At 49.8% G+C, this 23005-nt stretch overlaps 1 protein-coding gene and 1 long non-coding RNA gene across 2 annotated transcripts; both read right to left on the bottom strand.

The window, feature by feature from the left end:
• Nucleotides 1-13053: 13053 nt before the first annotated feature.
• LOC138667402 (uncharacterized) lies at nt 13054-15602 on the bottom strand. The gene is made up of 2 exons (XM_069755623.1): nt 14487-15602; nt 13054-13987 (listed from the first exon to the last, which is right to left on the bottom strand). Exons 1-2 carry the CDS (start codon nt 14928-14930, stop codon nt 13187-13189), a joined length of 1245 nt encoding a protein of 414 aa, XP_069611724.1. The 5' UTR covers nt 14931-15602; the 3' UTR covers nt 13054-13186.
• Nucleotides 15603-20155: 4553 nt separating this feature from the next.
• Nucleotides 20156-22947, bottom strand: LOC138667401 (uncharacterized). The gene is made up of 2 exons (XR_011318743.1): nt 22794-22947; nt 20156-20662 (listed from the first exon to the last, which is right to left on the bottom strand). It is a non-coding gene; the product is annotated as an uncharacterized lncRNA (long non-coding RNA).
• Between the last annotated feature and the right edge of the window lie 58 nt (nt 22948-23005).

Raw genomic sequence — 23005 nt, 5'->3', positions numbered from 1 at the left:
CTCATACGGCTCCACGCTGCAGCCCCCCGGTCCTCTCCTCACACGGCTCCATGCTGCAGCCCCCCGGTCCTCTCCTCACTGGGCTCCACACTTCAGCCCCCCGGTCCTCTCCTCACACGGCTCCATGCTGCAGCACCCCGGTCCTCTCCTCACACGGCTGCATGCTGCAGCCCCCCGGTCATCTCCTCACACGGCACCACACTGCAGCCCCCCGGTCCTCTCCTCACAGGGCTCCATGCTGCAGCTCCTTGGTCCTCTCCTCACCTCCATGCTGCAGCCCCCCGTCCTCTCCTCACACGGCTCCATGCTGCAGCCCCCCCGGTCCTCTCCTCACACGGCTCCATGCTGCAGCCCCCCGGTCATCTCCTCACACGGCAACATGCTGCAGCCCCCCGGTCCTCTCCTCACACGACAACATGCTGCAGCCCCCCGGTCATCTCCTCACACGGCTCCATGCTGCAGCCCCCCGGTCATCTCCTCACACGGCAACATGCTGCAGCCCCCCGGTCCTCTCCTCACACGACAACATGCTGCAGCCCCCCGGTCATCTCCTCACACGGCACCACACTACAGCCCCCCGGTCCTCTCCTCACACTGCTCCATGCTGCAGCCCCCCGGTCCTCTACTCACCTCCATGCTGCACCCCCCGGTCCTCTCCTCACAGGGCTCCATGCTGCAGCTCCTCGGTCCTCTCCTCACCTCCATGCTGCAGCCCCCCGGTCCTCTCCATACACGGCTCCATGCTGCAGCCCCTCGGTCCTCTCCTCACACGGCTCCATGCTGCAGCCCCCCGGTCATCTCCTCACACGGCACCACACTGCAGCCCCCGGTCCCCTTCACACTGCAGCCCCCGGTCCTCTCCCCACAGGGCTCCATGCTGCAGCTCCTCGGTCCGGTCCTCTCCTCACAGGGCTCCATGCTGCAGCCCCCCGGTCCTCTCCTCACAGGGCTCCATGCTGCAGCCCCCCGGTCCTCTCCTCACACGGCTCCACGCTGCAGCCCCTCGGTCCTCTCCTCACACGGCTCCATGCTGCAGCATCCCGGTCCTCTCCTCACACGGCTCCACGCAGCAGCCCCCCTGTCCTCTCCTCACACGGCTCCATGCTGCAGCCCCCCCGATCCTCTCCTCACAGGGCTCCATGCTGCAGCCCCCCGGTCCTCTCCTCACATGGCTCCACGCTGCAGCCCCCCGGTCCTCTTCTCACACGGCTCCACGCTGCAGCCCCCCGGTCCTCTCCTCACACGGCTCCAGGCTGCAGCCCCCCGGTCCTCTCCTCACACGTCTCCACGCTGCAGCCCCCCGGTCCTCTCCTCACACGGCTCCACGCTGCAGCCCCCTGGTCCTCTCCTCACACGGCTCCACGCTGCAGCCCCCCGGTCCTTTCCTCACACGGCTCCACGCTGCAGCCCCCCGGTCCTCTCCTCACACGGCTCCACGCTGCAGCCCCTCGGTCCTCTCCTCACACGGCTCCACGCTGCAGCCCCCCGGTCCTCCCCTCACACGGCTCCACACTGCAGCCCCTCGGTCCTCTCCTCACACGGCTCCATGCAGCAGCCCCCCGGTCCTCTCCTCACACGGCTCCATGCTGCAGCCCCCCGGTCCTCTCCTCACACGGCTCCATGCTGCGGCTCCTCGGTCCTCTCCTCACACGGCTCCATGCTGCAGCCCCCCGATCCTCTCCTCACACGGCTCCACGCTGCAGCCCCCCGGTCCTCTCCTCACACGGCTCCACGCTGCAGCTCCTCGTTCCTCTCCTCACACGGCTCCACACTGCAGCCCCCCGGTCCTCTCCTCACACGTCTCCACGCTGCAGCTCCTCGTTCCTCTCCTCACACGGCTCCACACTGCAGCCCCTCGGTCCTCTCCTCACACGGCTCCACGCTGCAGCCCCTCGGTCCTCTCCTCACACGGCTCCACGCTTCAGCCCCCCGGTCCTCTCCTCACACGGCTCCACACTGCAGCCCCTCGGTCCTCTCCTCACACGGCTCCACACTGCAGCCCCTCGGTCCTCTCCTCACACGGCTCCACACTGCAGCCCCTCGGTCCTCTCCTCACACGGCTCCACACTGCAGCCCCTCGGTCCTCTCCTCACACGGCTCCACACTTCAGCCCCCTGAGTCCTCTCCTCACACGGCTCCATGCTGCAGCCCCCTGGTCCTCTCCTCACACGGCTCCACACTTCAGTCCCTCGGTCCTCTCCTCACACTGGCTCCATGCTGCAGCCCCTCGGTCCTCTCCTCACACGGCTCCACACTTCAACCCCCCGGTCCTCTCCTCACACGGCTCCACACTGCAGCCCCCTGGTCCTCTCCTCACTGGGCTCCACACTTCAGCCCCCCAGTCCTCTCCTCACACGGCTCCATGCTGCAGCCCCTTGGTCCTCTCCTCACACGGCTCCATGCTGCAGCCCCTCGGTCCTCTCCTCACACGGCTCCATGCTGCAGCTCCTCGGTCCTCTCCTCACACGGCTCCATGCTGCAGCCCCTCGGTCCTCTCCTCACACGGCTCCACACTTCAGCCCCCCGGTCCTCTCCTCACACGGCTCCATGCTGCAGCCCCCTGGTCCTCTCCTCACACGGCTCCACACTTCAGTCCCTCGGTCCTCTCCTCACACTGGCTCCATGCTGCAGCCCCTCGGTCCTCTCCTCACACGGCTCCACACTTCAGCCCCCTGGTCCTCTCCTCACACGGCTCCACACTTCAGCCCCCCGGTCCTCTCCTCACACGGCTCCACACTGCAGCCCCCTGGTCCTCTCCTCACACGGCTCCACACTTCAGTCCCTCGGTCCTCTCCTCACACTGGCTCCATGCTGCAGCCCCTCGGTCCTCTCCTCACACGGCTCCACACTGCAGCCCCCTGGTCCTCTCCTCACTGGGCTCCACACTTCAGCTCCTCGGTCCTCTCCTCACACGGCTCCATGGTTCAGCCTCTCATTTCCCGCTGTCTTCTCCAGCAGCAGCTTCCTTCCTTGCTATCGGCTCATCAATAAAGGAGGCCCCGCCCCTTCCGGTGACATCACGATTTCAAAGAATCACTCCTCCCCCTCAAGTGGATGCTTTACTGAAACGGAAAGTACTTGCAAGCAGCATAATACAAAGAATAGCATCTTTGTATTATGCTGCTTGCAAGTACTTTCCGTTTCAGTAAAGCATCCACTATGTATTTCCTTTAAGTAGAGGGCTTTTCGGTCTCTTTCGTCCCGCTACATTTAGCCCAACTTGGGTCTCTCCCTAAGGTGGCTAGCATATATGTATCCTCCCCCTCAAGAAATGGTTGTGGCTAAATCCAAGTCGGCTAAAGGACCTGGTCCTTCTGTGCACTGGGATTTAGCTTTCTCACACTGAGCCGGCTATTTCCTAGTTGGCAGAGGGACCAGGTCCTTTAGCCGACTTGGTTTTAGCCTGCTCTATATAAGAATGCTAAATCCCAGTAGACAGAAGGACCCTTATTGTATATAGATAGATATATATGAATACTGTCATGTCATTTTTTTGTAGTAATATTGAGCCGCAGACTAAATATGACATCTGATCACACATTTATTTATATGTGACAATTATACGCAAGAATTTTCCCCTTAATTCCAGTGTGTACAATATTCTGCGCCAATCTCATCCGCGTCCCGTTTTATTTTCTGGTGATCATTTTTGTAGATCACACAACCACAGATTTTTTTCCATGCATGCACCTAGGAGTGTTTTAACCCTCGGGCGATTTTCCGTTTTTTAACATTTTTTTTCCTTCCCATTACTTATTTTTCAATCCACATCGCCGTTGGGATTTTTTTATTTTGGCGGGACGTTCTTATTGATCCCATTTTGGCACGGATACATGTTTTGATCACCTCTTATTTCATTTTATTGCAATGTTGCGGCGACAAAAAAAAACGTAATTATGGCGTTTTGAGTTTTTTTCTCGTTATGCCGTTTAATGATCAGATTATTTTATATTTTGATTGGTCAGACCTTTCTGAACACGCCAATTCCCTTTTTCTTTTTTTTTTTTTTTAATGGAGCAAAAGCGATATTTTTTTTCTTATATTTTTATGATATATGACGTAACTTGTAGATCACACAACCACAGATTTTTTCCATGCATGCACCTAGGAGTGATTTAACTCTCTGGCGATTTTCATTTTTTTTACATTTTTTTTCCTGCCCATAACTTATATTTCCATCCACATCGCCTTTGGGATTTTTTTTTTATTTTGGCGGGACGTTCTTATTGATACCATTTTGGCACGGATACCATGTTTTGATCACCTCTTATTTCATTTTATTGCAATGTTGCGGCAACCAAAAAAAGTCATTATGGCGTTTTCGAGTTTTTTTCTCGTTATGCCGCTTACTGATCAGATTATTTTACATTTTGATTGGTCAGACCTTTCTGAACACGTCAATTCCAAATTTATTTATTTTTTTAAATGGAGCAAAAGTGATATTTTTTTTCTTATATTTTATGATATATGACGTAACTACATCATGCGTTGTGAAGGGGTCAATACTATAACTACTGGCCAAATGGACCAGGTCCTTCTGCCGACTTGGATTTAGCCTGCTCTCTGTGAGAAAGCTAAATCCCAGTCGGCTAAAGGACCTGGTCCTTCTGTGCACTGGGATTTAGCTTTCTCACACTGAGCCGGCTATTTCCTAGTCGGCAGAGGGACCAGGTCCTTTAGCTGACTTGGATTTAGCCTGCTCTATATAAGAATGCTAAATCCCAGTAGACAGAAGGACCATTATTGTATATAGATATAGATGAATACTGTGATGTCATTTTTTGCAGTAATATTGAGCCGCAGACTAGATCTGACATCTGATTACACATTTATTTATATGTGACAATTATACGCAAGAATTTTCCCCTTAATCCCAGTGCGTACAATATTCTGCGCCAATCTCATCTGCGTCCCGTTTTATTTACTGGTGATCATTTTTGTAGATCACACAACCACAGATTTTTTCCATGCATGCACCTAGGAGTTTTTTAACCCTCGGGCGATTTTCCTTTTTTTCAAAAAATTTTTTCCTTCCCATAACTTATTTATTTTTCCATCCACATCGCCGTTGGGAATTTTTTTTATTTTGGCGGGACGTTGTTATTGATGCCATTTTGGCGCGGATACCATGTTTTGATCACCTCTTATTTCATTTTATTGCAATGTTGCGGCGACCAAAAAAAAGTCATTATGGTGTTTCGAGTTTTTTTCTCGTTATGCCGTTTACAGATTATTTTACATTTTGATTGGTCAGACCTTTCTGAACACGTCAATTCCAAATTTGTGTATTTTTTTAATTGAGCAAAAGCAATATTTTTTTTCTTATATTTCTATGATATATATAACTGCATCATGCGTTGTGACGGGGTTAATACTATAATTATTGGCCAAATGGACCAGGTCCTTCTGCCAACTTGAATTTAGCCTGCTCTCTGTGAGAAAGCTAAATCCCAGTCGACTAAAGGACCAGGTCCCTGTGAGTGTTTTAATCCTAGACCTAGCAGGCTAAAGGACCAGGTCCCTGTGAGTGTTTTAATACTAGACCTAGCAGGCTAAAGGACCAGGTCCCTGTGAATGTTTTAATACTAGACCTAGCAGGCTGATGGACCAGGTCCTTCTTTCAACTTGAATTTAGCCTGCTGTCTGTGAGAAAGCTAAATCGCAGTTGGCTAAAGAACCAGGTCCCTCTTAGTGTTTTAATACTATAGGAGGCTAAAGGACCAGGTCCTTCTTTCAACTTGGATTTAGCCTGCTCTCTGTGAGAAAGCTAAATCCCATTTGGCTAAGGCCTCTTTCACACTTCCTTTTCCTGCAAATGTGCTTGCAGGATGCATTTTTTTTGCCCATAAACTTGTATTAGCGACGGATCGCGACGGATTGCCCCACGTCGCGTCTGTCGTCCGACGGATCCGTCGTGTTTTGGCAGACCGTCGTCACAAAAAAGGTTCAATGTAACTTGTTTTTGTACGTCGCGTCCGCCATTTTTGACCGCGCATGCACGGCCGAAACTCCGCCCCCTCCTCCCCAGACTGCAGAATTGGCAGCGGATGCGTCGAAAAACTGCATCCGCTGCCCACGTCGTGCAAAACTTTCACAACGTCCATCGGTACGTCGGCCCGACGCATTGCGACGAAAGATGATCTACTAGATCTAGCAGGCTAAAGGACCAGGTCCTTCTGCCAACTTGGATTTAGCCTGCTCACTGTGAGAAAGCTAAATCCCGGTCGGCTAAAGGACCCAGGTCCCTGTGAGTGTTTTAATACTAGATCTAGCAGGTTAAAGGACCAGGTCCTTCTGCCAACTTGAATTTAGCCTGCTCTCTGTGAGAAAGCTAAATCCCGGTCGGCTAAAGGACCAGGTCCCTGTGGGTGTTTTAATACTAGATCTAGCAGGTTAAAGGACCAGGTCCTTCTGCCAACTTGAATTTAGCCTGGTCTCTGTGAGAAAGCTAAATCCCGGTCGGCTAAAGGACCAGGTCCCTGTGAGTGTTTTAATACTAGATCTAGCAGGCTAAAGGACCAGGTCCTTCTGCCAACTTGAATTTAGCCTGCTCTCTGTGAGAAAGCTAAATCCCGGTCGGCTAAAGGACCAGGTCCCTGTGAGTGTTTTAATACTAGACCTAGCAGGTTAAAGGACCAGGTCCTTCTTTCAACTTGGATTTATCCTGGTCTCTGTGAGAAAACTAAATCCCAGTTGGCTAAAGGACCAGGTCCTTGTGAGTGTTTTAATACTAGACCTAGCAAGCTAAAGGACCAGGTCCTTCTGCCAACTTGGATTTAGCCTGCTCTCTGTGAGAAAGCTAAATCCCATTTGGCTAAAGGTACCGTCACACTAAGCGACGCTGCAGCGATACCGACAACGATCCGGATCGCTGCAGCTTCGCTGTTTGGTCGCTGGAGAGCTGTCACACAGACAGCTCTCCAGCGACCAACTATGCCGGTAACCAGGGTAAACATCGGGTTACTAAGCGCAGGGCCGCGCTTAGTAACCCGATGTTTACCCTGGTTACCATCCTAAAAGTAAAAAAACAAACACTACATACTTACCTACCGCTGTCTGTCCTCGGCGCTCTGCTTCTCTAGTCTGGCTGTGAGCACAGCGGCCGGAAAGCAGAGCGGTGACGTCACCGCTCTGCTTTCCGGCTGCCCGGCGCTCACAGCCAGACCAGAGAAGCACAGCGCCGAGGACAGACAGCGGTAGGTAAGTATGTAGTGTTTGTTTTTTTACTTTAACGATGGTAACCAGGGTAAACATCGGGTTACTAAGCGCGGCCCTGCGCTTAGTAACCCGAGGTTTACCATGGTTACCAGCGAAGACATCGCTGAATCGGTGTCACACACACCGATTCAGCGATGTCAGCGGGAGAGCCAGCGACGAAATAAAGTTCTGGCCTTTCTTCCCCGACCAGCGACATCACAGCAGGGGCCTGATCGCTGCTGCGTGTCACACTGGACGATATCTCTAGCCAGGACGCTGCAACGTCACGGATCGCTAGCGATATCGTCTAGTGTGACGGTACCTTAAGGCCTCTTTCACACTTCCTTTTCTTGCAATCCGTCGCAATCCGTCATTTTGGGCAAAAACGGATCCTGCAAATGTGCTCGCAGGATGCGTTTTTTTACCACACGTCGCGTCCGTCATGCTACGGATCCGTCGTGTTTTGGCGGACCGTCGTCACAAAAAAGTTCAATGGAACGTGTTTTTATACGTCGCGTCCGCCATTTTCGACCGCGCATGCGCGTCCGAAACTCCGCCCCCTCCTCCCCAGACTGCAGAATGGGCAGCGGATGCGTCGAAAAACTGCATCCGCTGCCCAGGTCGTGCAAAACTTTCACAACGTCCGTCGGTACGTCGGCCCGACGCATTGCGACGAAAGATGATCTACTAGATATAGCAGGCTAAAAGACCAGGTCCTTCTGCCAACTTGAATTTAGCCTGCTCACTGTGAGAAAGCTAAATCCAAGTGGGATAAAGGACCAGGTCCCTTGAAGTGGTTTAATACTTAGGCTAGGGTCACATTGCGTTATGTTGTATTGCGGCGTTCGCGGTCCGTTCCTCGCTAGCGCACATCGGGGATCTGCGCTAGCGGGATCGGCTAATGCGATCCCTTTTGGGACATTGCGTTAGCGCAGTCCATAGCGCTATGCGCCAAAACGGACTGCCCTAACGCAATGTGACCCTAGCCTTAGTAAGCTAAAACACCAGGTCCTTCTGCCCACTTAGATTTAGCTTGCTGTATGTAACAAATTCTAGTGGGCAACGCAGTCCAACAGTGATTCACCATCTGATGCACTGTAATGATTCCACTGGTTCACTGTCGGACTTCCGTACTGTAGTGCCCCTGTGTCACGCAGGGGGCAGTCCGGCAATCCAACCTACTACAATGTTTCCGCCAGGTTATGCATATTGCCGGTCACTGTGCTCCTTGAGTTCACCTCAAGTGACAGTTGACAGCTCAGAGGGTTCTGTGATAACCGCAAACTGTAATCTCCAGTGACCTCACAGGTGGTGGCTTCCATGCCACCCTTAGGCCAGCGTCACCCTCGGCGTAAGACAATACGGTCCGTAATTTACGGCCGTAATACGCAGAAAAGTCCCCCAAATAGTGGTCCGTATCTCCTCCGTAGGCAGGGTGTGTCAGCGTATTTTGCGCATGGCATCCTCCGTATGTAATCCGTATGGCATCCGTACTGCGAGATTTTCTCGCAGGCTTGCAAAACCGACATATGGACATACAATGGATCCATGTGCTCAAAAAATCGTAACAACATATATACTGTCTATATATATATATATATATCTATAATATAATGCTGGGAGCGTCACTCTGTCCGAAGCCTATATAGACTGCGCAAGCGCAAGCGCCGGCGCAGTCTGGGCCTCACAGAGTGACGCTCCCGGGAGATCGCGGTATGCGTTAACACTGAACGCACACCGCGATCTCCACCGGAGAGTCGGACCGCCAGGAGGGTGAGTATCGGCTATATTCAGCTGCGCGCCACCATCTTCCCGGTCCTCGGCCTGTGATCTTCAGTTCAGAGGGCACGATGACGCGCTTAATGCGCACCGGCGCCGCCCTCTGACTGAACAGTCACAGCCAGAGGACCGGGAAGATGGCGGCGCGCAGCGGTGGAACGGAGGACAGGTGAATATTGTAAGTGCTGGGGGGCCTGAGCTGGCGGCGATACCAGCACCTGACCCCCACAGCGCGCCGGTGTCCCCGCCTGCTCAGGCCCCCCAGCACTCGGCGCCGAGCGGGTCAGAGGCAGCGGGGCCGAGCGGGTCAGAGGCAGCGGGGCCGAGCGGGTCAGAGCAGAGTGTGGCAGATGTAGCAGGCAGGGTGTGGCAAACGTAGCAGAGCAGAATGTGGCAGATGTAGCAGAGCTGAGTGTGGCAGATGTAGCAGAGCAGAGTGTGGCAGAAGTAGTAGAGCAGAGTGTGGCAGATGTAGCAGAGCTGAGTGTGGCAGGATGGGAGCAGCCCATGTCAGAATGGGGGCGCAGGATGGAGCAGCGCATGACAGGATGGGGACGCAGGATATTAATAGCCTGGAGAGGGTCCATGGTTATTGGCCCCCCTGGCTAAAAACATCTGCCCCCAGAAAAGGCACATCTGGAAGATGCGCCTATTCTGGCACTTGGCCACTCTCTTCCCATTCCCGTGTAGCAGTGGGATATGGGGTAATGAAGGGTTAATGTCACCTTGCTATTGTAAGGTGACATTAAGCCAGATTAATAATGGAGAGGCGTCAATTATGACACCTATCCATTATTAATCCAATTGTATGAAATGGTTAAAAAACACACACATTATTACAAAGTCTTTTAATGAAATACAAACACAGGTTGTTGGAATATTTTATTATCCTGGTAATCCACCTGAAGACCCTCGCTCTGTAACAAAGGAAAAATAAAAAAACAACAATATCTCATACCTTCCGATGATCTGTCACGTCCCACGATGTAAATCCATCTGAAGGGGTTAAAATATTTTACAGGCAGGAGCTCTGCTATAATGCAGCTGTGCTCCTGCCTGTAAAACCCCAGCGAATGAATGGAAAGTAGGTCAATGACCTGTAGTTACCTTCATTCGCGGTGATGCGCCCTCTGCTGGTTGTCCTCATAAAACCTCGAGGCTGGGAAAATATTCTGAAAAGTTCCCACGCTCGAGGTCATATGAGGGCAACCAGCAGAAGTGTCTATCAGCCATATCCTCCTTCTTCACCTCTCGCTTCCTAAAACTCAATGTAGACAATACCGAACTCATCATCTTTCCTCCATCTCGCGTATCCCCCCTACCTGATCTATCTATTATGGTAAGCGGCATCACGCTCTCTCCCACACCTGAAATCCGCTGCCTCGCGGATGGGAAAATATTCTGAAAAGTTCCCAGGCTCGAGTTCATATGAGGACATCCAGCAGAGGGCGCATCACCGCGACTCGAGGTAACTACAGGTCATTCCCCTACATTCCATTCATTCCCCGGGTTTTTACAGCCACGAGCACAGCTGCATTAGCAGAGCTCCTGGGTGTAAAATGATTTAACCCCTTCAGATGGATTTAAAGCGTGGGACAAAACTGAACGACGGAAGGTATGGAATATTGTTGTTTGTTTTGTTTAACTTTGTTTCAGGTGACAAGTGTCTTCAGGTGGATTAAGAGTATAATAAAATACTAAAACAACCTGTGTCTTTATTTCATTAAAATTCTTTGTAATAATGTGTGTGTGTTTTATTAACCATTTCGTACTATTGGATTAATAATGGATAGGTGTCATAATTGACGCCTCTCCATTATTAATCTGGCTTAATGTCACCTTACAATAGCAAGGTGACATTAACCCTTCATTACCCCATATCCCACCGCTACACGGGAGTGGGAAGAGAGAGGCTACATGCCATAATAGGTGCATCTTCCAGATGTGCCTTTTCTGGGGTGGCTGGGGGCAGATGTTTTTAGCTGGGGGGGGGGGCAATAACCATGGTCCCTCTCCAGGCTATTAATATCTGCCCTCAGTCACTGGCTTTCCCACTCTGGCGGAGAAAATTGCGTGGGAGCCCACAACAATGTTTTCCGCGATTTTACCCTTTAAAGGGACTCTGTCACCTGAATTTGGCGGGACTGGTTTTCGGTCATATGGGCGGAGTTTTCGGGTGTTTGATTCACCCTTTCCTTACCCGCTGGCTGCATGCTGGCTGCAATATTGGATTGAAGTTCATTCTCTGTCCTCCATAGTACACGCCTGCGCAAAGCAATCTTGCCTTGTGCAGGCGTGTACTATAGAGGATAGAGAATGAACTTCAATCCAATATTGCAGCCAGCATGCAGCCAGCGGGTAAGGAAAGGGTGAATCAAACACCCGAAAACTCCGCCCATATGACCCAAAACCAGTCCCGCCAAATTCAGGTGACAGGTTCCCTTTAATTTAATAGACAGAGCCCCCAAATTGTACACCAAGACACTTCTTACATTACTAAAGAGGAATATGTAATAAAAGAAGAGATATGAGATGGTTTACTGTATGTAACCATGTCTTATATCATGTCGGGTTGGGAAGAAGATAGGAAAATCCGGCAATTGAATTACCGGCTTTTCTGCTATCTAGCGCTGCATGGAATATTAATATATATATATATATATATATATATATATATATATATATATATACACAGGTCCTTCTCAAAAAATTAGCATATACTGTTAAATTTCATTATTTACCATAATGTAATGATTACAATTAAACTTTCATATATTATAGATTCATTATCCACCAACTGAAATTTGTCAGGTCTTTTATTGTTTTAATACTGATGATTTTGGCATACAACTCCTGATAACTCAAAAAACCTGTCTCAATAAATAAGCATATTTCACCCATCCAATCAAATAAAAGTGTTTTTTAATAACAAACAAAAAAACCATCAAATAATAATGTTCAGTTATGCACTCAATACTTGGTCGGGAATCCTTTGGCAGAAATGACTGCTTCAATGCGGCGTGGCATGGAGGCAATCAGCCTGTGACACTGCTGAGATGTTATGGAGGCCCAGGATGCTTCAATAGCGGTCTTAAGCTCATCCAGAGTGTTGGGTCTTGCGTCTCTCAACTTTCTCTTCACAATATCCCACAGATTCTCTATGGGGTTCAGGTCAGGAGAGTTGGCAGGCCAATTGAGCACAGTAATACCATGGTCAGTAAACCATTTACCAGTGGTTTTGGCACTGTGAGCAGGTGCCAGGTCGTGCTGAAAAATGAAATCTTCATCTCCATAAAGCATTTCAGCCGATGGAAGCATGAAGTGCTCCAAAATCTCCTGATAGCTAGCTGCATTGACCCTGCCCTTGATGAAACACAGTGGACCAACACCAGCAGCTGACATGGCACCCCACACCATCACTGACTGTGGGTACTTGACACTGGACTTCAGGCATTTTGGCATTTCCTTCTCCCCAGTCTTCCTCCAGACTCTGGCACCTTGATTTCCGAATGACATGCAAAATTTGCTTTCATCAGAAAAAAGTACTTGGTACCACTTAGCAACAGTCCAGTGCTGCTTCTCTGTAGCCCAGGTCAGGCGCCTCTGCCGCTGTTTATGGTTCAAAAGTGGCTTTACCTGGGGAATGCGGCACCTGTAGCCCATTTCCTGCACACGCCTGTGCACGGTGGCTCTGGATGTTTCCACACCAGACTCAGTCCACTGCTTCCTCAGGTTCCCCAAGGTCTGGAATCGGTCCTTCTCCACAATCTTCCTCAGGGTCCGGTCTCCTCTTCTCGTTGTACAGCGTTTTCTGCCACATTGTTTCCTTCCAACAGACTTACCATTGAGGTGCCTTGATACAGCACTCTGGGAACAGCCTATTTGTTGAGAAATTTCTTTCTGGGTCTTACCCTCTTGCTTGAGGGTGTCAATGATGGCCTTCTTGACATCTGTCAGGTCGCTAGTCTTTGTTTGTGTGCATGGCAGAGCTTGGAATGGAAGGAAGTCAACATTTGACTTTGGAATGCAATATAGACCGACCGCTATAACGTAGTATCTAAAATGAACAATCAACAATAACGGGAGAAATAAATACAATTTAATTTTATTACAGAAAAGACAGTGACCTACTCGCAAATTTACATTGTGGACACGAAAGCATAACATACATATTGTTGAGTAAACAGCAAAACAAAAAGAAATATTTTTTTTATACGGCGCGATCCTGCCAGGGTACAGCTCCAGAACCATTAAAGTACTGACAGTATTTTTCTCGACAGTCCCTTGCATCGTCTGCCTGTCTGCCAGATCCAAGTGCTTGAAGAGCTGTTAAATTATCAGGTTGTGTACGCCATTCCCCGGGCACAATATCTCCGGTTCTTGGGTCCACTGCATCAATAAACGAAGGAGGAGAATAGGAGCTCGTATCATGATGTCTCAGGAAATTATGGAGCACACAGCATGCCAAAACCACAAAGTCTATAGACGGCAGCTTCAAGTTGATAGCTGTGTGGAACACTCTAAACCGATTAGCCATAATCCCAAAGGCATTTTCAACCACACGACGGGCCCTCGACAACCGGTAATTATAGATTCGGCGCTCCGGTGTGAGTGTTCTCTGTGCAAATGGCTTCAGCAAATGTGGATGAAGAGGGAAAGCTTCGTCTGCGATGAAAACAAAATTGAGGTTTGCTTTTGTGTCTTCATTTACTGGCAACTGCAGTTGATTGTTCCTTAAGCTTTCCCCAAATGAAGTGTGTTCAAAAACTCCACCGTCGGAGACTCGACCATTCATGCCAACATCCACATCGACGAACTCATAGTTCGCATTGACAAGGGCCATGAGGATCACACTGAAATATCCTTTGTAGTTGAAAAAAAAGGATCCAGAGTTGGCTGGTTGCGTGATGCGCACATGCTTTCCATCTAATGCACCACCGCAGTTTGGAAACTGCCACAGCTGATCAAAATCGGAAGCAATCTTCTTCCAGTCCTCCGCCGTCTTGGGAAACTGCAAGATGAGAAGGAAACATGTACAAATTAGGTCAAATATATTGTTGTGCACATACACTCTCATGTGGACATTCTAGAGTGATTGACGCACAGTTTTGATTAGTATAACAAAGTTATAGTCAACAATCCAGAATATGCAGGCAGCCATTTTATCAGACGGCTTCACTGACTGAGAGGGGGTGCAAAACAATATATCAAAATAATATAACCTATTAAATTACGTTGGGAGCAGCAAATAAAAGAAGGGTGGCGCAGGATTGGAGCAGCACATGTCAGAATGGAGCCGCAAAATGGGAGCAGCACATGTCAGAATGGAGGCGCAGGATGGCGCAGGATCGCAGCAGCACATGTCAGAATGGGGGCGCAGGATGGGAGCAGCACATGATAGGATGTAGAACATATACCAATAGAAATGCGCGCAACCAGGGCGTGGAATGGGTTAAATAGCTAGTATAATATATCGACATAACACAACAGCCAAAATAATATAGTAGTACCTCCATATAATGCCTTAAGCTGTGCACAATGGCCTCGCATGTCTCCGGAATCACAACGCTCAGGAAAGGTCTGGAAACAGCTGCGGAAAACTGCAAATCCTGAAGAGACCTTCCTGTTGCCAGGAACCGCAGTGTCACCGCCAACCTTTCATCCACGGGCACGGCTGCACGCATCGGCGTATCACGCCTTTGTATGAGTGGCGTAACAGCAGACAGTATTATTTGGAAGGATTCCTCTGACATCCGAAGGTAGTTTCGGAAATCATGAGGGTTATTGTCACGTAACTCTCTTATGAGACCCATGTGTGACAATGTGGATCTTTTCTGCAGCCAGCTCCGGGTCCACATGCGACGTTTTCGTTTAGGACGTCTCTCCTCTTGGAGACGTGCTGCCTCAAACACCAGGGCAGCAGCAACAACAGAACTCTCATCGGAAGTGAGCATAGTTCCTAAAAATAAAACAAATGTACAATAAATACACGTGCTTACAAAACAATGTTTTGACCATTGATCTAATAACTATATATGTTACTACTGGCATTAAATGGGGCAGTCAACCATCTCGATCTGTAAAAGGATTAATTAATTGGGCCACGCTACAGCTGTGTACCTGAGGTTCTCTGGCCTACCCTACCCTACTCTCCATAAAGGAACAATCGACCACGCTCCAGCGTTTATCCCCGTTGAAGCGCAACATCTGCTACGCTGTAGCGTTATGCATACCTTTTGCGGTAAAAGTCTGTAGTTATAGTAGTTATAAAAGTACAGGGAATCCAGCGAATTTAGGAGTTCTGTATCCAGCACGTGCTACAGAGAGAAATGAATAGAGCGCTCGACAGCTCCGGTTTTATCCGCTTGGAACAATAGTCCTTTGTCTGTCGAATGAGCGCACAGTATTGTACCGCCCAATCAGCACACGGGAGGTGGAGAATTTTGCGCTCCTACGTAGCCAGCTCCTCCGCCCTTTACATCGTATACAATATCGTGCACACCTTTGTTACACCATGCGATCATGCCGCCACAGCGGGACACTAGACGACGAAAGAAAGTTTCAAACGATGTGCTACGACGTACGATTCACAGCGGGGTCCCTGATCGCAGGAGCGTGTCACACACTGCGATATCGTAACTATATCGCTCGAACGTCACGAATCGTGCCGTCGTACCCTTACCCATGATGGGGGTTTTGAGTAATGAACCAGGCAGGGAGTTTATAAAAGCCTCAGGTATCTTTTGCATGTGTTTAGAGTTAATTAGTTGATTCAGAAGATTAGGGTAATAGGTCGTTTAGAGAACCTTTTCTTGATATGCTAATTTATTGAGACAGGTTTTTTGGGTTATCAGGAGTTGTATGCCAAAATCATCAGTATTAAAACAATAAAAGACCTGACAAATTTCAGTTGGTGGATAATGAATCTATAATATATGAAAGTTTAATTGTAATCATTACATTATGGTAAATAATGAAATTTAACACTATATGCTAATTTTTTGAGAAGGACCTGTATGTGTGTGTTTGTGTCTCACTGACACATATATATATATATATATATATATATATCCCTATACTATGTATAGACATTTATTTTAGCTATTCTATTCTAACCTGTCAGTGTGATTTAACTGTACACCGCACTGAATTGCCGGCTTTTCTATAGAACACCGCTGCGTATTTCTCGCAAGTCACACTGTTTGTCCGTGTGTAATCCGTATTTTTCTCGCCCCCATAGACTTTCATTGGCGATTTTTTTTTTGCGCAATACGCTGACAAACGCAGCATGTTGCGATTTTCTACGGCCGTAAAATACCGTATAATACGGATCTATAAAATACGGCAGATAGGAGCTGGGCCATAGAGAATCATTGTACCGTGTGCAATCCGTATTTTCTACACCTCTCATACATCCGTAAAACTCGCTAGTGTGACGCCGGCCTAACTCTCGACTCTGCTCTGTCCATCAAACCGCATGTCCAAACTCTTGCCACCTCCTGTCGCCTCCAACTCAAACATATTGCCAGAATCCGTCCCTTCCTCTGCCCTCAATCTACTAAAACGCTTGTGCATGCCCTCATCATCTCTCGCCTCGACTACTGCAACACCCTCCTCTGTGGCCTCCCTGCTAACTCTCTTGCACCACTCCAGTCTGTCCTCAACTCTGCTGCCCGGCTAATCCACCTCTCTCCTCCCCTCTGCAAATCCCTCCACTGGCTCCCAATTCCCCAACGAATCCAGTTCAAACTACTAACACTGATCTACAAAGCCATCCACAACCTGCCCCCTCCCTATATCTCTGAACTATTCTCCCAATATCTTCCCTCACGTAATCTTCGATCCTCCCAAGACCTCCTACTCTCCTCCACACTTATTCATTCCTCACACAACTGCCTCCAAGATTTCTCCCCAATATCCCCCATCCTCTGGAATTCAACACCTCAACACTTCTGATTAGCCACCAGTGCCACCACCCTCGGATCCTTCAGACAGAACCTGAAAACCCATCTCTTCAGGAAAGCCTACAGCCTGCAGCCACCACCAAAGCTGCTGCACCCCGACCTTCTGTCTCTTCCCCATTATCCCATAGAACATAAATCCGCAAGGACAGGGTCCTCTCCCCTCTGTACCCGTCTGTCATTGTAAATTTGTTCACTGTAAATGATATCTATAACCCTGTATGTAACCCCTTTCTCATGTACAGCACCATGGAATTAATTATGCTATATAATAATAATTCATGCCAGGCTGCCCAGAGGCAAAGACAAACTGTCGTCTGTGGGAGGTGTATGGTCTATGTCCTTCCTGCCATGCTCCAGTGATGCCCGTGAGCTACTTTGAGTGCCACCCTGTTGTGTTCACGACATGGTGAAGTGTTGTTCCACAAAGCTACTCGCCCGTGCGTGCTGCAGCTGGAACTCCAGTATTGCTTCTGCTCGCACAGCCTCTACAGCGTATTCAACTTTTGAGTTCCACCTTGTTGATATGTCGCATATGAGGCGCTGATCGAGAAGGTAGAAGTGAAGCTGCAGCGCAGACCGTCGAGCAGCTGCAGGGTGTGAACGCCATAATCGTGCACAGATGACCTCTCACATATGGGTAATTTTTAAGAAAGATTTGCACCACTAAACTTGACACATGTGCCAGGCAAGGGATGTGGTCAAACCAGCTAGGCCTAGAGCTGCTACCAGATTTCGCCCGTTATTGCACACCACCAGGTCTGGATTTAGGTCCAGCAGCACCAACCACTCATCAGTCTCGTTTATTCCTTGTCCACAGCTCTTGCGCAGTATGGAACTTGTCCCCCAAAATGATGAGTTTGAGAACAGCCTACTGTCTTTTCCCCCTGGCTGTGTTGAAGTTGCAGGTGCTAGTCTTACTGCTAGGTGATGGAGTAAGTGGAGTAGGCCACATGGGCAGAGCAATGTCCAACAATAGATGTAGGACATGCGCTAGAACGCCTTCCTCCTCTGTCCCAGCTGCCACATTTACCCAGTGTGCAGATAGGGAGATGTAATGTCCCTGCCCATACTTACTGGTCCACGTATCGGTAGTTATCTGGACCTTGCCACTGATGGCGTTGCACAGTGCACACCTGATTTTGGCTGCAACGTGTGCTGGGCAGGGATGGCCAACTTGAAACATTAGTGGTGGATGAGAACCACGTACTTCGCAACAGCCACCACCATCATTTTTTTAAAATGTTTTTTCTCCATCAGCTGGAATGGCAGTGTTTCAAAGGCCAGGAATTGGTAAATGCTGTTATTCAGGACCAGGGCCTGTGGGCGGGTAGTGGGGTATTTCCTCTTTATGGGGTTTGGGTGATGGAGAGATGAACACTTCCATGGGACAGGGTGGAGATGCTTGGTGACACTGCTGGTGGTGGTGCTGTCACATCCTGTCTTTGCGGGTAGGCTGTTGTTCGTGAGCTGGATGAAGAGGTCAAGACCGCAGCAGAAGAGGGAGCAGGAGGAAAGCTCACATCTGTCATGTTTTTTAAGGTGTCTACTCTACTGCAGCTCGTACTTAGAACTCAGATGCAGGTGGTGCTCAGGTTAAGAAAATGTAAAAAAAAAAAAAAAAAAAAAAAAATCAGAAGAGACTGCATCATGACTTTGGACTGATACTGCCTGGCCGATTTGCAAGGGGGTGAGGTGGTAGAAAGATGCCCACGGTCCTCAGGTGAAAACTGCGCTTTCAGCAGTGGACCCATTGGAAAGAACTAGAGGCGCTCTCAGCCATCCAATCAAACACCGTCTGCACATGTTCTTGCCTCACTATCCATCCAGCGGTGCTCGTGCCTAGGATATGGTGCACAACATCCCGTGGACTGTATGCACCAGAGGAACGTGTTTCATGTAGACACGTAACGGGCCAGATCAACTATGTCACCTCCATCACAACCTTCATTTGATGCTCTCCTCATGTTACTCCCCCAACAATAATTCCCAGTAGAGAAGAGGCTGAATTAGGGCACTCTGAACCATGCTTCATTACTGGCAGCGTGCATCAGGTTATTACAGCATGCTGCACAAGGGTGGTAAATAAACAGTATATGGTAATTGTCTAAATTTTTCTATTAAAAAAAAATAATTAAATTTTAAAATTTGAGAATCATTAGTGGTTGATATCCTTTTAAAGGAGAAGTGTAACAATGATTGCAGCCAGCGTCTTGGGAGTCTCCTCTGGTCTTTATCAGGCTCAGTATAGGAGGAGGCTTACAGCAGTGGATACAGAAAGCGCTCCCACTCTCATCCAGAACGGATCCACGATTTGTTCCCACTTCTCATTGGTGTACTAGCCCAGTTTTTATTAATCTTACAGGACCATTTCAAGTTTTCCATATTACAGAATTGTATCTTTATAAATGTCGCACTGATGGGCCGTACGGCATCCTATGTTTTCTGCTCACACCCATCTGATCTCAGTCACATTGCAGCTGAATACAGATCTGCCCGGCCTGATAGAAGAACATTGCTCTGAGGGCAGCCGACATTTACAGGATTGCCCTCATATGATTTTTATGCTAACAAAAGCGAGATAAAATGTGAAGAGTCACATATTATACAGAACTGGCCATAAATAAGACAAGTGATGCAGAACTATCAATATGGGAGCGGGAAACAGTTGTGGCCATAAATATTGGGGCAGCTCATAGATGAGGAGGGTGAGGTTTTATTGTCCTGTGATTTAGGTCTGATCCAGGGTTGAGAAGTCTCCAGGAGGTCTGAGGGGAACATTCCTTAATTGATAGAGCAAGACAAATACATGCGACATATTCATTCCAGCTGTGTCACAGGTCGTCAGAATTTTGTAAACCATTAGTACAAAAAAATTAAAATGTGAATATTGCCTAACATTCCAGAGATACATTATTCTTCTAGAAAATGTCACAGCCAGTCCCATCAGTGGTGGCAGCAGCAGTGAAACCCTCATAGAAAACCAGCTTATGTCTGTTAAAGAAAAAACAATTATGGACTTAAAAAAAACAACATACAGCTAGTCCGGCTGTATGGGCTACATGGAAGTGCGGGTCCGGTCTACTGGTGAGGACGTCCCTACAGATCGTTTCCCCAATAACCTGCAATGTGTAACTCAGCCTGATACAGATCCAACTCCTTACCCTCCACTAATACCACCCAGCGCTTAAGAATTATAGAAATGAAAACTCAACTCATAGCTGTCAAACAAGTTTATTACAAGTCAAATAGTTAGAAATAAAGAAGAGATATATAAATATATGCATACATACAAATGAATAATAAAGAGATTAAGAAATCAAAACAATAAATTAAACATTAAAGACAGATTAATGACAAAAAAGCAAAACACATTTTGTACCAAAATCCCCTGTGCTTTAGCTGCAAAAATTGTATTGTGGTGCTTAAAAGGAACCTGTCACCCCCAAAATCAAGGGCCGACGGGGCCGGGGAGGCGGAGGGACCCGACGGGGCCGGGGAGGCGGAGGGACCCGACGGGGCCGGGGAGGCGGAGGGACCCGACGGGGCCGGGGAGGCGGAGGGACCCGACATTATCAGACACCCACAGTGTCATCACTTTGGGTCCTCACATGGATTGTGGGGGCACAAGCATTCCACTTGGTGAAGAGAAGTCCAGTGATGAAATGACATCTGCAGGGAGGTCACTGCTCTGGAGGACACAGGATGGGGTAAAGCCACAATACCTAGAATAAAACAGAAAAAATCATGCAGAAAACTCAAGTAGTGGCTGACACCAGTGGCCACCAGGCTAATACTGAACAGAATAGCGTGCGAGGAGAGAATAAAGCCCGGGATCTGGAGACATTATCACGCAGTTTTGCTCCCAGAGGTCATAGGTCAGTCATCAACCTGACGTCATGTGCGCCCAATAATATTAATAAGAAAGTTTTATGTAAAAAACAAAACAAAAAAAAAACAAAACACACAACAGGACCGACTCACCATCAGGCAGAGATTCTCATGTTAAGTAATATCAATCCCTCAGATCTCCATCATCATTCATCCCCTCCCCTGTTCGCCCGCTCACACTATTCTTCCCTACACACCCCCCACCGCAAGTGACATCACACACTGACCTGCACAGTACGTGACAACAGCCCCCCCACACCATGCAGACCCATGCAAATAACATCAGCCCCACTCAGCAGTAGACCCCCCTGCACACAGATCCCCCATGCATGCAACATGACCCCTTCCCAACAGAGACTCCAGCACACAGCCTCTCTTCCCCAGAGACGCCCAGCACGCAGCCCCCCTTCCCAACAGACACACAGCCCCGCTCGCAAGGAACATGACCCCCTTTTAACAGAGACCCCCAGCATGCAGTCACCCTTCCCCAGGCAGGCCCCTCCAGCACGCAGTCCCAGGCAAGCAACGTCACCCCTTCCCCAGGCAGGCCCCTCCAGCGTGCAGTCCCATGCAAGCATCACCCCCGTCCCCAGGCAGGCCCCTCCAGCGTGCAGTCCCACGCAAGCATCACCCCCGTCCCCAGGCAGGCCCCTCCAGTGTGCAGTCCCACGCAAGCATCACCCCTTTCGCCAGGCAGACCCCCAGCACGCAGTCTCACGCAAGCATCACCCCCTTCCCCAGGCAGACCCCCAGCACGCAGTCCCACGCAAGCATCACCCCTTCCCCCAGGCAGACCCCCAGCATGCAGTCTCACGCAAGCATCACCCCCTTCCCCAGGCAGACCCCCAGCACGCAGTCCCACGCAAGCAATGTCACCACCTTCCCTAGGTAGCGCCCCCAGCACGCAGTCCCACGCAAGCAATGTACCCCCTTCTCCAGGCAGACCATCAGCACGCAGTGCCATGCAAGCATCACCAGCTTCCCCAGGCAGACCACCAGCACACAGTCCCATGCAAGCACCATCTCCCCTGGCAGACCCCCCCCTTCCAGCATGCACATGCAGCCCCATGCAAACATCACCCCCTCCTCCCCAGACAGACCCCCTCCAGCATGCACATGCAGCTCCATGCAAGCCCCCCTCCAGCATGCGCATGCAGCCCCATCCAGCATGCACATGCAGCCCCATGCAAGCATCACCACCCCTTCTCCCCAGGCAGACCCCCATCCAGCGTGCACATGCAGCCCCATGCAAGTATTACCCCCTTCTCTCCAGGCAGACCCCCCCCCTCCACTATACACATGAAGCCCCATGCAAGCATCAAAACCCCTTCTCCCCAGGCAGACCCCCATCCAGTGTGCACATGCAGCCCCATGCAAGTATCACCCCTTTCTCTCCAGGCAGACCCCCCCTCCACTATACACATGCAGCCCCATGCAAGCAACATTACCCCCTTCTCCCCAGGCAGACCCCCGTCCAGCATGCACATGCAGTCCCACACACATGCAGCCCCATGCAACATCACCCCTTTCTCCCCAGGCAGACCCCCCGTCCAGCATGCACATGCAGCCCCATGCAAACATCACCCCCTTCTCCAGAGACAGCCCCCCTCCAGCATGCACATGCAGCCCCATGCAAGCCCCCCTCCAGCATGCACATGCAGCCCCATGCAAGCCCCCCTCCAGCATGCACATGCAGCCCCATGCAAGCCCCCTCCAGCATGCACATGCACCCCCATGCAAGCATCGCCACCCCTTCTCCCCAGGCAGACCCCCCCCTCCAGCGTGCACATGCAGCCCCACACAAGCATCACCCCCTTCTCTCCAGGCAGACCCCCGTTCAGCATGCACATGCAGCCCCATGCAAGCATCACCCCTTTCTCCCCAGGCAGACCCCCCGTCCAGCATGCACATGCAGCCCCATGCAAGCAACATCACCCCTTTCTCCCCAGGCAGACTCCCACTTACCTGATCTGTGACTATGGAGAACGACCCAAAATCCTCGAAATCCCGCCATGACATCCACAGCTTCCTCCTGTCTGCTCTGTTCTATGGAGGAAGAGGCAAATCCTGCTCAAAACACTCAAAATCCAAATCCTGCACGAAATCCCGCCATGACATCCACAGCTTCCTCATGGGTTGAGCCTAGAGTGTATGGGCTCTTTCCAGGTCACCTGACT

The sequence above is a fragment of the Ranitomeya imitator genome, chromosome 2 (assembly GCF_032444005.1).
Source record: "Ranitomeya imitator isolate aRanImi1 chromosome 2, aRanImi1.pri, whole genome shotgun sequence".
NCBI classification, from domain to species: domain Eukaryota; kingdom Metazoa; phylum Chordata; class Amphibia; order Anura; family Dendrobatidae; genus Ranitomeya; species Ranitomeya imitator.
Note: the sequence above shows the minus strand (reverse complement) of the source record. Positions and strands in the feature narration are given on the sequence as shown.

Bases quoted from the DNA above. Each gene is read 5' to 3' on its own strand.
- LOC138667402 (XM_069755623.1), bottom strand. From the start codon at position 14,930: ATGCTCACTTCCGATGAGAGTTCTGTTGTTGCTGCTGCCCTGGTGTTT. The intron at 13,988-14,486 runs GTACTACTATAT...CTCATCTTGCAG, and splicing joins GCTTAAGGCATTATATGGAG to TTTCCCAAGACGGCGGAGGA.